Genomic DNA, 13,895 nt, shown 5'->3' on the forward strand with positions numbered 1-13,895 from the left:
TAGATTCATTTTTCAGGCAAACTGGACATAAAGCAGTTGCATGTATTTATTTTTTTGGTGTATTAACAGGTGAATAATTATGCATCGAATTATCTCTCCGAGTGCAAAAGGTTAAAAGAAAAGAAAATGGGGTGAAATGGCAGAAAACACTTGCTCGACAAGGCAGAGTCTGCAGTCGAAGGTTTTATCAATATAACTTCTCAAGAAAATTCAATTTCATTACTTTCTTCTAAAAGGTTTCCGCTCTCTTCGTGCTAATACTGGGTGCGCTGTGCCAATTTTCAATTTTTCAAAAAAAAAAAAAAAAAAAAAAAATCTATGTTTTTGAAAAAAATCGATTTTTTGATGCCAGTTTTCCAAAAATATCGATATATCGAAATCATGTTCACGAATAATGGTTCATGATGAATCGCGATACAATAAATCGATATTCACAATTAATTTGCGCTTTCGATTTCTTTTTGGTTATCGGTTTGGTATTTTTCTCGCTCTTCATTCTTTTTCACCTTCATACAGAATTTCTGGTAATATTTCTTTAAATACTGTCATATTCTAATATATAAAAATACTTGTTTTAAACATGCCATTTTGGAATAAATTGTTTTCTGTTCCCTAATTGAATAACACCATTATGGAAAAATAATTGCTGTTATCAGAAGGTTGTAGACTGTCCTTTGTTTAATCGCTAAATATTCATCCTCAGAAATAAAAGCAAAAAGGATTCATTCAGATTAAATGCGCAATTTTATTCGCATCTCGCATTTTAACACTCAAGCGTACTTTTTTTTTATGAAGGATTAAAGAGCTTGAAGTTTGTTTTTTAAGTCAGCAGTAAAAAGGGTAAAATTAAAAAAAAAATTATATTGAAAAAAAAGGCAATATTATAAATTGTAACACGCAAGCTTTGCGTTGGCATTGACACACTTTATTGAAGGGGGTTTAACACAATTATTTTCTAACTATTTTTATTCAAAAGAAAACGAATAAATTTATTACATAAATTGAAACTTCCTTTCATTTGAAGTCGTTCTGATCAGTCAATATGTTAAGAGATGCTGTTTATAACTAATAATAGCTATAAATAAATAATGATATCTCGATATATCGAAAAATGCGGATATGTGTTGGACGATATATCGCGATGATGAAGTACGGTCATCGTTCTGCCCTAGTACTGAGTGAAATGTAAGAATATATTGTTGATACTTTCTCAAAAAACAAACATCATTTCTAATTTTTCGAGCATTTCAGAAGTACATAATGATTATCGGGCTCATTTAGTGATGGGAATTTCTGTATCACGACAGGGCCAGTATTTGCAATATATTCTTATGCACTCGTCTTTTTTCCTCCTGCAGAGAAGGCACGCTGCGAGGCCCAGCGCTCCCTGATGCTAGAACAAGGCAATAGGATGGGGCTGTTCGTGCCCGAGTGCAAGGAGGACGGAAGCTACGCTGAAGTCCAGTGCCACGTGTCCACCGGCTACTGCTGGTGCGTCGACGAGGCAGGCAAGCCCATCAGAGGGTCCTCCATACAGAACGCGAGGCCCAACTGCGCGCAGAAAGGTGAGTCTTTCTAGAACTGCTTCCTTTCATTCATTCCTCAATGAAGGTGACCACTGGTCATTACACAACACTAACACACCATAAATAAACGATTTTATCTGAATGAGCGGACACGTTTTTTAAATAATAGGCTTAAGTCGCATTCCGACAACCTGTAGCCTTACGGATTTGGTCAGAAATCTGCCAAATGACCCAATGATGGATCACCCCTGACTGCGGACGTCGATCCGAAGCCTCCTGCAAATTGTCGGAACAGACATCAAAGAACTCCGGAAAACCACAAGAGAGGGGAAAATGTACCAGACTCAAGGCGGCATAGGTCGTCGGAACGCGGCTTTCAGAAATGCAGGCACTGCTAGAAGTTCATCTTTATTATCTTTCAGATCAATTTCCTTAATTTCTAACATGTCAGGCGAAATCTGGGGATGGGGGTGGAGGCAAGGGGAACAATTCTTTCCTTCGGTAACCCTTTGCGTTTCTCCCCACCCTAAAAAAAAAGGAGACATTTTATTAATCCAACCATTATATTTCTAGCAAAAATATGTCATATGTCGGATTTTCTTTTGCTTCCTGTTATTAATTTTTAAATTGACAGCAAGGAACTTAGATGATAAGGTTTAAAATGAAATAAAACCCTCTCGGTATTTAAAAAACAACTGACAAGAATTTAAAAAAAAATTAGGGAATTTAACGCTTTGAGAACGCTTTCGCAGTGAGTATCTACGTGCTATTAAAATTATCCTTACTAAATAAAGATATCATATCTTTAAAATTTGTACCAATATTTTGGCACCACTTCAATAGGTTTTTTTTTGGGGGGGGCATGGCAAAATAAAAGATTGTGAATAAAATAATCTCTAAATGTTTGCTGTCTGCAAACATAGATCCCTTTGTCCTCGTAAAGTTAAGTGAAAAATTCTACGAAAATGAAACTTATATAATTAAAAAGGCAATTTTTTAATTATATAAATTAAAAGATAGTACAGAAATCATTTTTATAATTGTTTTAAAAGATATGCATATAAATTTCCGTAGGCAAGTCAGAATGATTACGATTAGACTTAATACACGGACACCAAAATTGAAATTTTTCGGAGCGATTTCTAGCCAAATATAATCGTGACAATTTTTGATTGCCACTTTAAAAGCTGTTTATGAGCATTTCCGGTATACATCCAAATTTGAAAAATTATATTTTGCAGCTCCATTTATTAGCTAAGAGAAGCGTTTAAATTAGTACAGCTGTAAAAATGTTCCATGAATGAAGCAGTCTGAAATTTGTATGATGTTTTGTTTATATTTAACTGTTGCCATTCGACAATTCGTAATAAGCTCGATTTCTGTTCCAAAGTACACTAGCGTTATATATATGTAGATGCATATATTTATACTATAGTATTAGTTTTTTGTCGATACGTATGAAATATAAATTGCACTTTTTTAAAAAAAATCCAAACAACTTTATTCTAATATTCGGTTCCTAATCAATTAAAATGAAAATGCATTTATAAGTAAATTAGAATCCATCGACCACACCAATGATTGGTGTTTCTGGATGTGTGTGTATGAAGGTTGGGAATTATATTTCTACCAAGAAAGAATATTTTGTGCAGCATTATTCGTAGCTGAATCAACGAACCACTCAGTGATACATTCAGTTCAACATTCAAGCAATTCATTCAACTGCAAGAGAAAACTAACAAACTGAGCAAATGGATTTGCTCATTCTGTGAGAAGAATAAGATAGGCAAAGTGACCTCTTCATCCATTGAGGCCAAACCGTGATTTATTATTTTGTGCATGCCAATTGTCATGCAAGTCATTGCGCCTTGAAATGATTGTATTCATACACTTCTTAACGAGCTGGTCTTCAGCCAGATGATGAATTTGATTAGAAAAAAATTGACACAATCTGAAAGTCTGGAGGTAAAATCTTATGTCAAATTTTGCTCACTTCAGTTATTGAACATTTGAGTCACCTCCGCACGGATGGAGAGATGGACTGATTTCCCAGTGAAGAAATCATTATTTTAGCTTCCTATAGACAGGATGAGCACAAATAAAGGACCCGATTTTAAAAAATCATATTTTCGAAACTACTGGACATAGTGCAATAAGTGATATATGAATTCAAAGAGAAATATACCAATTTTTTTTCATTTATAAATGTTCGATGTGTGACTTTCTTGTTACTGGATATACGTCCAATCTGTAATCCAGTTTGTTCCAAACATTTTGTAGCATCACTCTGAACACTGGTTCTGAATACTGCACAAATGCGTTCTTTAAATTCTGGCAATGTTTTCGGCATTGGTGGTTCCTAAACAATGTCTTTGACGCAACCCCACAAAAATTCAGAGCTTAAAGTGCAGCATTCAGAACAGATTGGACGTATGTCCAGTAACAAGAAAGTCATACATCGAACATCTATAAATGAAAAAAAAAATTGGTATATTTCTCTTTGAATTCATGTATCACTTATTGCACTATGTGCAGTAGTTTCGAAAATATGATTTTTTAAAATCGGGCCCCTCTTTTATGCTCATTCTGTATTTCAAATATCGTGTTCAAAGTTTTTTGGGATTCACAGATGATTTGTAGATTCATCCTAATTTTGAAATAATTTTCTTCGCTTGCGAAACAGCGACATGAAATTTCATGGTTTCTTCCTTGGGTGCCGCATTTTTCGACTTTTTTTTATCTCTTTGTCTTTGCTCTCCATTTCTCGCAATGTCACATCCTCTGCTAGAAAATGCTTACTTTGTCTTAAGTGAAAGAGCGAATCTCACCGCCTCACTGCCATCCATTGTTTCTGTTTATCTTTCAAGAAAGGTATTTGATGACGCCTCGCATTTTATTATTTTTCGGCTCTTCCAAAACTGCGCGAGACAGAATTTCAAAAGTGCCACTTGGAAGCAAAATGAACGTCGTCGGAGAAAAATGGACCGAACCTTCACATAATTACTTTTCCAGGTAGTTAGAAATGTCGCTTTAAAAAGAAACTACTTTCCTGTCATCGCGTTTCATTATTTGTGAAAAATGATGCACAAAATAGGTGTTGTTGAAATGCTGTGAAGAACTCGCCTTGGGAGAAGAAATAATTTTAGATTTCGTCACGAAAAATTGGCAACATTAAAAAGCCATTTCTGGTCTTTTGTTGTAGCATGCACCGGCCAGATGCGAGGAAGGTATTTCAGTGAGTGTAGCAGATAAGTTGTTAATCATTAAGACAAATGACCCTCGCTTTTGAAACTGGAGAATCCATTAAAAGTTTTGCCTCAATTGTTGAATGTCACAAACACGAGAGTTTCAGTCCACCCAAATCTAGTTAGCTAAGGTGTTTAAACAAAAAAATTAAGTTGCCGAGCACTTAACTGATTTTTTTTCTAAGATAAAAAGATCGTAAAGTAAGCAATTCTTGTTTCTCTTCTTGTTAGCAGTTAGTTAGTTGCCTTATTAGCAGTGGCGTAGGCAGGTTGAGGCAGGCAGGCTGGGTAGAGCCTTACCAAGTGATGCAAATGATAATGTCATTTAGTTGAATTTAATAAAAAGTACTTTTTTTACTCTTGTTTCCCAGATCTAAAATAAAACTTCTTCAAAACTAAAATGAAGTTTTTTTCTTCCAGAAGACACAGTTTAATATTTATGTATGTTCTCGATTAATTCCCAAAACCAAAGCTCTAATTAAATTCCATCATTTCTGAAATAGACAAGAAAGTCATGAATGTCTTTGAAAATAGTTTTTTGATTAATTGGCATGGCAAATAATATAAACGAATCGTGTGAATCATATTTGATAAAATAGATTCGATTCAGACAATATAAATAAGCTCGGCAGGTAACATTTCTATTTACAAAATAAAGCGAAAGGCCGATTATTGTTTTGAGTTGATTGCTTAGAATTGCTATGAAGTGAATGAGAAGAACCGAGAATAAATTTCATCAATAATCAGTAGTACAAACCATAAGAAATTACGTTATGGCAGAGGCATTCATAGAGCCAATGGCTATTAATTGGATATTTTTACTACTTTTTGAGGCAAATTAAATTTATTTATTTTGCTGTAAATTCATATCAGAACAAAGGGAGAATCTTTGCCTTCTTTACCCATTCTATTAGCAAGCTACTTGAAAACGAATATTTCAAAAACGCTTTTGAGATGCAGAGAATTTAAACAAAATATCGAGAAACTTGTTTTTTTTTATATCGAATTAAATTTAAGAAAATAACTCAGCAATCGATGCCACAATCATTGAAAATATTTAAAAACAAGTATATAGAATACTAGTTGAAATATGCTTACACAAAAGATTAATTCAACTTAAATATTTTTTTAATCTCAAGAATGTTGTTTAATGAAATGAAGACAATGGTTTTTTAAGTAAAAAATCACAATGATCATGATTGCTGGGTTAATTAAATTGGATACTTGAATCAAACCTTTGTGCTTTATTGGAATCATAGGGAAGGAATCATATCATTCGGAAAGGTCTGCATACGATCAGCATATGTTTGAGATTTTTTAAATCAATGTATAATCCAATAATTTTGAGCCTTTTAACTTTACGCTACCCCAGTGTTCGTGAAGCACTTCTACATCTGAAAAGTATCATGTATTTCCTCATAAGCAGTCGTAATTTTACTCATTTTTGTGTGGGTGTCTTCTACAAACCTCTTCTCATCCAATCTCCCATTTTTGAGAGGAAATTTTGTATAAGTCAAGTACTGACTCAAAAAACTGAATGCCTGTATTCAAAATTGACAAAGAGTATTGATTTCCTTGAAAATTCTTATGTCATTTACTTGAATCTCGTGATCTGAGTTCACAGATGTTTCACCTCATTGTTGATGCCGTCCTCTGCTGCAGCAATGCAGACTATTCCTGTCAAACGTTGTCAGTGGAAGAATGCATTTGATTTTTAGCACTCTACCATAAGTTAGTACTTCTGGTTTGTTCAACAACTGTATAGGATGAATTTCTTCCCCTATAATATCCGATGCTTTATGTACAAAATGGCTAATGACTGGTCTTCAGAATCTTCTGGAGGGAGGAGTTGATTTGGGCATATTCTTTTCTTCCGCCTCTAGCACGTTCAAATGAAATTTCAGCAAGGTGGCCGCTTCAAGCGTTCTTCTACATTTTAAACGCTTTGTAAAGATTTACTTGCTTGAGTTTTATTTTTGTTTGTTCTAATCTGTACAAATATATTATAGTAGAGTATATATATACTAATATAATATAATTGGTATACAGCGATATATATTAATCTGCACAGATATATCGATACAGAGAAAACAACACCACTTGTAGATGCGGTGAAAAACAGAGGACCGTTGAGTAAAAAGTTTCGCGGACAGGAGAGGACGGAGAAAGGGTTAAATAACACACAGAAAAGTTTGATCGGCTAATCCTTCCTCATTTGAAAGACAATCGTCCATTAAATTTATTATTCCGATTAGCGAGTCTCACGTTATCCGTAAAAAGGAAGGGAGGTCTTTAAAATGTGCTGTGATCATAGCTCTATAAGATCTATGATTTATGTAACAGAACAAGATGTTTTCAAATCGCATATTGTATATCGTGCATTGCTACAGGTAGAAATGAGGCGTTTTGCTTCTGAAGACACTTCAATGTTTGAGCTGAATAGTTTGTTGAGAACGAAGCTGTTTGTTATCTGCTTATACTTTACATATGAATGATAAAAGCTCAGAAGGATTGATTGGCCCTGTAACATATGAAAAAAGATTACAATGAAATTTAAGACTTTTTGTATTCCATTTCGGATACAATTGCGGTGATGAGTTTCGAATCCTGCAGCATTAATCGCTGTATATTCGCACTCCTTCTGTGAAGGGTTGTTTTTATGGAACTGGAAATATTTCCAAATGTAGAATACCGTCGAAAAAAAAAGTCTACCTGTTTTTTTTCATGTATTTATCATCTATACCCCCCAGACAGTTGTGTGTTGAATTTTGGATAATTCAGTGAATACTACTGAATGATATTATATAACTCATTCAAAATATTATTCCTACATTATGAATTCTTTAGATTCAGTTTTGTTACATTATTCCGCTCTGAAGCAACTCGGGCGTTTCTCTGGGTGTTCTGATTCATTCTTGTGTGAGTCCTCAAAATTCTTTATACAGAATTTTTAATACTGCCGAATTCAATATGTAATGATGATTGCCGCGAAATCTGATGAAAGAGAATGTTAGCATCTTGTCTTCTTTCATTCAAGATGTTCGATGTTCTTTCCAGTGATTATAGTCTGGCAAAGGAATATCGCAATAAATTTATAAACTTCGAGACATTAGCTATCGTCGAAGGCGAGTTGCGAATCAAGTAATTTATTTATATATCCTATGAAACAGGGGTGGGAAGACTTTTCCAGAGTACGGGCTGCTTTTGATTTTTTCAAGGTGTTGCAGTTCACATAGTGGCATAGATGTGGTGAACTAAAAAAAGTCTACAATATTTATTACAACTTAATAATATATACGGACTACGTACTTACCTACGTAATTACAAACATTTTAATAATAGCCACACGTATTTTATCAAATGAAGCATTTAATATCAAACAATTAAAAATACTTTAAAAATGAATCGTTTCCATCTAAAATGAGTTCTCGTAGTTATAGTTAGTAGAAGATTTAGTCTGCATACTATCCGCCAATCTTGAATATCTCGGTATGTAATCATTAACTGCTAATCTTGCACTGGATTCTAAGTGGCCGTCTGTGAGAAGGTAACGATATGTTGTCTTAATTATATTCATAGTTGAAAATGCAGATTCTACACAGGTAGGTAGAGACAAAGAACGGTGTTAAATGATATGCAACTTTTTTAAAAAATTGGAATACTTTACTTCGTCTATTAGATTCCAAAAATTATTCTTAGTTCTGAACTTGCGTGCTTTTAAAATTATGTCATTTTGAAAGAAAAAAAAAACTTCCTTAAGACATAAAGAGGATATTTTCCTCAAGAAATTGAGAATATATAATTTATATCTTCAGTTATTTCTTCCACATCGACATTGCCAAATGGCTAACACATGAATGTAACAATTGGTTTCTTTTAGTATGCGCGTCTTAGGTTTTAATAAAGGCAGTCACCCCAAATGTCTTGCCACCAGTCGATCGCGACCGACTTAATGCCCACTCCTGTTATAAAACTCCACTATAAAGTGTCCATCATTTTTTCGGAAATGAGACGAAACATGTTTCATTGTTACAACCCTATTTTCAAATAAAAGAATGCAGAGACCGCAACAAGCGGCGGCTCATGTAGTCACAGAGTCTGGATTTCTTGACAAATTCACAAATGCTCAGATGGCGTCATGTGATAGTCACACACAGTGATGGAACACAGGGTAATATCAAGACCAAGCCTTCGATTCGGAACCTTGACTTTGTTTATCCTCTGCGGAAGAGCGAAGATGTGAGTGAAATAGAATCGTCATCGCAGGAACGATTTAATCATCCGCGTTATCATCGGCCAGTGACAAATGAGGACGCGTGCGAAATACCGTCCATCGTGCATCAACTCATGTGATGCGTGATGAGAACTCGGAGTCCGGAATTGCTACTCACCCATTTACGCTCTTTTCGTCTTCTCGTCTTTAAAGAGAAATGGTTCCAATTCGTCCATTGAGTGTCCGTCTTTTATACATCCTCGAGGTAGAAATTTTGGAATAAAGTCTGCGAGTACGTTAACTCATAAACGCAGCGAACTAAAAGAGGCTGTAATGTTTACCATAAATTATATATTTCTTTTGAATTTAGGACGAAATTCGTCAACTGCAAGGTTATTTACTACGACCTCGCAAAGACCCAGCGAGACAGATGCATGAAATGTGTCTTATAATTTCATCACCAGAATTGTGGTTGTGCGTCCTATCGGTCAAAGGTTGGATGGTTTGTCTACCTGCCCATTCATAGATATTTGAAAGCGACAGTTCAAAAGCAAGTTAGATAAGGGAAATGTCGCATGAAACCTTGAAATGAGAATCGCTCAGCCGAAGAATGAGGGTGTTACTATTCCCTGCAGTTGAAAACAAAATGCCTCGTATTGTGTATGCAGTCATTTTTGTTACTTTTTATAAGTTCTAAATTTTCACTCCTCACCTGCGAGAGTGCTTTTCACTATCAAAAGGAGATGAAACATGTGCCGTACCCATAAGCAGTGCATTTTTTTTTTTTTTGATGATGAAACTGAGTTTCAAATCTGAAGCTTTAATGACGAAGCCATTACAATACTGACAATGAATGGTTACTTGTTTTGTATACTGATTGCACTTGATTAATATCTGTGTTTCACGTCTCTACTAGAATGTAAAAAAAAAAAAAAAAAAAAAAAAATGGAATAATTATGCTTCTTCCTTTTGTTCCTTTCGGTACGCGAACAAACGGAAAGTTCTAGATGGGTAAAATTCGATGGATTGTCCTTTCACCAAAATGGTAAATTTGAATTTGTACCAGGTTACGAACCCAATCCATTAATGGTATTTCTTGTACGCATTCTCAATTTTCATTATTATTCAATGAAATTATTTTACTTTATTTGAACGTTGTTACTCAAGCCGAATGAGAAAGTTGCACATTTAATGTAGCCTTACTTTCACTTACCTTGCTATTGCGATTTGCATAAAAAAATCTTCTGTCTAATTTCTGGTTATAATAGTTAAATAATGAAATTTGTAAAATAATAAAAACAATATATTTATCACTTTCTTTAGAACGTGTTACTCTACTTAACGTCATTTCACTGTAAGGTCTCGATTTTGAATCAAATGACCTGAAGGCATTTGCAGGGTTAGTTGTCCTGGTTGAAGGCATCTGCAGCTTGAATGAATGAACGGAATGAATCCCATACATATATGGGCAGTAGAAGGAGATGAATTCCTGGGAAAATTACCAAAAGTCGCAAATGCAATATCTTGTATACAGAAAAAGTCAGCACTCTGAAAATGTTGCATGTATCTTAATGTTGATTAATACAAATTATCGTCTATGAGTTTCATGTTTATGTCCTTAAATTCTGTATGCGCAATTTTTTTGTCGAACGAAATTTTGTCGAACGAAATGAACGAAATTTTGCATTATTAGTTTTCTATGCATTTATTCTGATTACAGACACATTTTGTTCCAACAGCGTCAATATTTTTGCTGTAGGAAACTTTTATTATTTATTTATTTATTTATATTTTGTTTTGTATTGATCTTACTGCTAGATCTGTGCATGATTTTTTTTTTCATTCCGTTCATTAATTTTAGTTGTCGCAGTCACCAAAAATTTATCCTGTGCTTATTCACTATCTTAATATCAAAAATGTCATTCATATTTATTTATTAATTTGAATTATTACAGACGAATTGTCTTTGAACTGACATTTTATAGGGAAGATTCGATCCGGTGACATTCAATAATGGACTAAAAAATGATACAAAAAGATTTTTGCTCACATTTTTTCACAGAAAGGAAATCAGTATATGAAACTTTACACACTTTTATTTGTCTTAGGCAGTGCATGTATTTTCGTAAAAATATCACGTGATATACACACAGAAATAGACAAAAGTTTTTAAAATCACACATTTTTCTGTAAAATCTTTGCTTATAAATTGAAGCATTTTCAATTAAATTATTCAAAACTTATGTGGCAGAATATAGAGTTAGCATAAATGAGCAGCTGCAGTTTAAAAGTCTATATTTTCAAAATTATTACATTAAATATAAATAGTGATGCATGAAAATAAATAAAAACGTCCCAAATTTTGTTTCCAACATTGCTCAACAAGTGAGGATTATCTGGAAATATTGGACATACAATTGTTTTCACAACTAAGTGAGAATAGTGCGACTTTCATTTTCAATAAAATGGCGATCTATCTCATTCATACGCTTGCATCCTAATTGAAGAGCCTCTGATCGGACACACTGATACAATTACGTTGATTGTCGCATGGCCACCAAGATCTTAACTAATGTGACTTTTTTTTCTATGGGCTTGCATCAAAAACCTTGCTTATAAGACCTTATGAACTAAAAAGTCCTCTATGAACTAAAAAAAAAATAAATAAAGATGCATCAATGTTGCATTAAACCCTGTTGATAATGTAAAACTTCAAAATGAACTAAAAAAACGAACAAACTTGGAATGTTTTTCTTTGGAATGGAAACCTGAAATGTTTTCAAAAACAATATTCACGATTTTTTTTTTTAATTAGGATTAGTTATCCTTTAAATTTCTGAACATTAGTCTTTTGATTAATTTTTGAATTTTTATGGAATTTGCTTTCAAAGTTAGATTTTTTGCAAATGGTTGACTGATTTACAAATGGAAGCTTCAGACTAATATTTTTGTAATTCTGTTAGCACTTTTTTTTTTTCGAAAATTTACTTCTAAATTTGAATTCATTTAAAAAATTTTTTGAGGCATTTTACTTAGCATAATATTTGGTACTTGAGAACTATTTATATACATATCAAATAAAATAATGAAATCATTCTTGTTTCACATATGAGATGGGGGGGTGGACACTGCCTTAAATGGGCTTCATTTGACTCTCATCACAAATTAGTACTAAATGTTTCAAGAAGTTAGGACAACTACTACAAGAATTACACACGATACTGAAAGTGAAATATAACTATGATTTTTATAATGATTTCAAAACGTGCAAGTTGTACAAAAATATAAAATATTCGTTGTATTAGTAATATTTTGAAAAGTAAAAGTTTTTCTAATTCTTAATTATCGAAACATTTCTATATATAAAACATCAATGTACGTGGCACAGACATCGCTCTTATTACTCATTACGGAATGGAAACAATCAAATATTAACATCTCCATGTACGAAAGTTTGAGCAGACTGCTTTAATCTGTGTTTTTACACCTGCTCTTAATTTAGCTCGCCGTGTCACGCACTTCATTCAGTAGAAGATATAAAAGAAATAAAGAAATAATCTTGAATCGAAAAGTTTAATAATAGAGAGTGAAAGTAGGCTTAACCGTCATTACAGATACTTGCTATGAGTTACCTGCTGGAAATAGACGACTTCCAAAACTATTAATTTCCTAAAACGGTTTTTGCTTTATCTTAAAACTCAAAAAATTATATCTTTATTGATATCGATTTCATTTCTATATAGTTTTTCCTTTACTTTTTAATAAATTCTTCAAGTTTAATTTACACTGTTACGATGCCTTTAATGTTAGGTTTGGTTCGATTTGAAAAACGCTTTTTAAGAGTAATGGTCACTTCAGTTGCTTTTTTAATCTTATGAAATCCAAACTCATCCATCAAAATATTCAATTGCGTGCTTTTACTAATATTAAAATTAAGATAAAAGATTACTTTTTTTTATCGTTAACTCCGAAACATGGTTTTCAACAATCTTGGCGAGCAAGCTAGTCGTCAAAGGCGCCTGGGATAGCAAATTTATAATGAATTTGAAAAAAATAAACAAAACCCCGGTTTTTAGAATCATTTAAATTTTTATTATGTTCGACTCAATTGATCTGTCCAAGGAATTGGAATAGAAAGTTAATATAAAGAATATCGTATAAAACTTTGATTTAAAAAATATAAAGTTTTTTCTTAAATCATAATTTTTAGATTCATTTCCTTTTTCAAACTATCGGTTCAGTTAAAAAAAAAAGCACAAATCGGAAAAAAAAATACTCATAAATCAAACTAGCATAAAAAGAATAAATATATTTTTCTAATTTCTACTCTTGTAGCACAGTTGGTTTAAAATTATAATGGCATTTTTCACTATTTGGTCCTTTTGTCACTCCATATTTTGTGTTAAAGAGCAACCGCCACTTTCTTTTATACTATCTTATGAGTTGGCATGCAACCTAACGCATGAATGCTATTTCCTTTGTTTTATTTGCAATTTATAGCAACAGCCAAAACATCTTCATCTTGTAAAAATTAATGAATGTTAGAAATATTCACAAAATTCATTGCGAATCTTCTTTCCAAGTGGTTTGTGCTCAACGGCAAATAAAATCCTATTCATGCTTTCAACCATGTCGCAAATTTTGGTTCTTTCGATCAAAGAAAACGATGGAATAAATTTAAGTGGAAGGATATTTCAAATTGTCATGTTTTTCCTTCAACCGAATTGGCTCGTAAGTTTATACATTGTCTAAGATAGGATGGATACATTTATTTCTTGGGCACTTGGAGGATGGCGAAACACCATAAAAAATGTCTCTCATTTATTCTTGTGACTTTTCTCGTTTAAGGTCACATTTCAAAACATTGGTTACTGGAAAGATGCCATTTCTTTTTTCATTTGCAGGTCAATT

General features: G+C 33.1%; 1 protein-coding gene across 4 annotated transcripts in view; it reads left to right on the forward strand.

Annotated features, from left to right (window-relative positions):
- LOC129957516 (SPARC-related modular calcium-binding protein 1-like) overlaps positions 1–13,895 on the forward strand; it is a 192,656-nt gene that overhangs the window by 106,350 nt on the left and 72,411 nt on the right. For all 4 annotated transcript variants that reach the window (XM_056069850.1, XM_056069851.1, XM_056069852.1 and 1 more), the window contains exon 3: positions 1,359–1,565. In XM_056069850.1, coding sequence (XP_055925825.1) covers positions 1,359–1,565 — 207 coding nt within the window. The remainder of the gene's footprint in view (positions 1–1,358; positions 1,566–13,895) is intronic.

This window comes from Argiope bruennichi, chromosome 11 (assembly GCF_947563725.1).
Source record: "Argiope bruennichi chromosome 11, qqArgBrue1.1, whole genome shotgun sequence".
NCBI classification, from domain to species: Eukaryota; Metazoa; Arthropoda; class Arachnida; order Araneae; family Araneidae; genus Argiope; species Argiope bruennichi.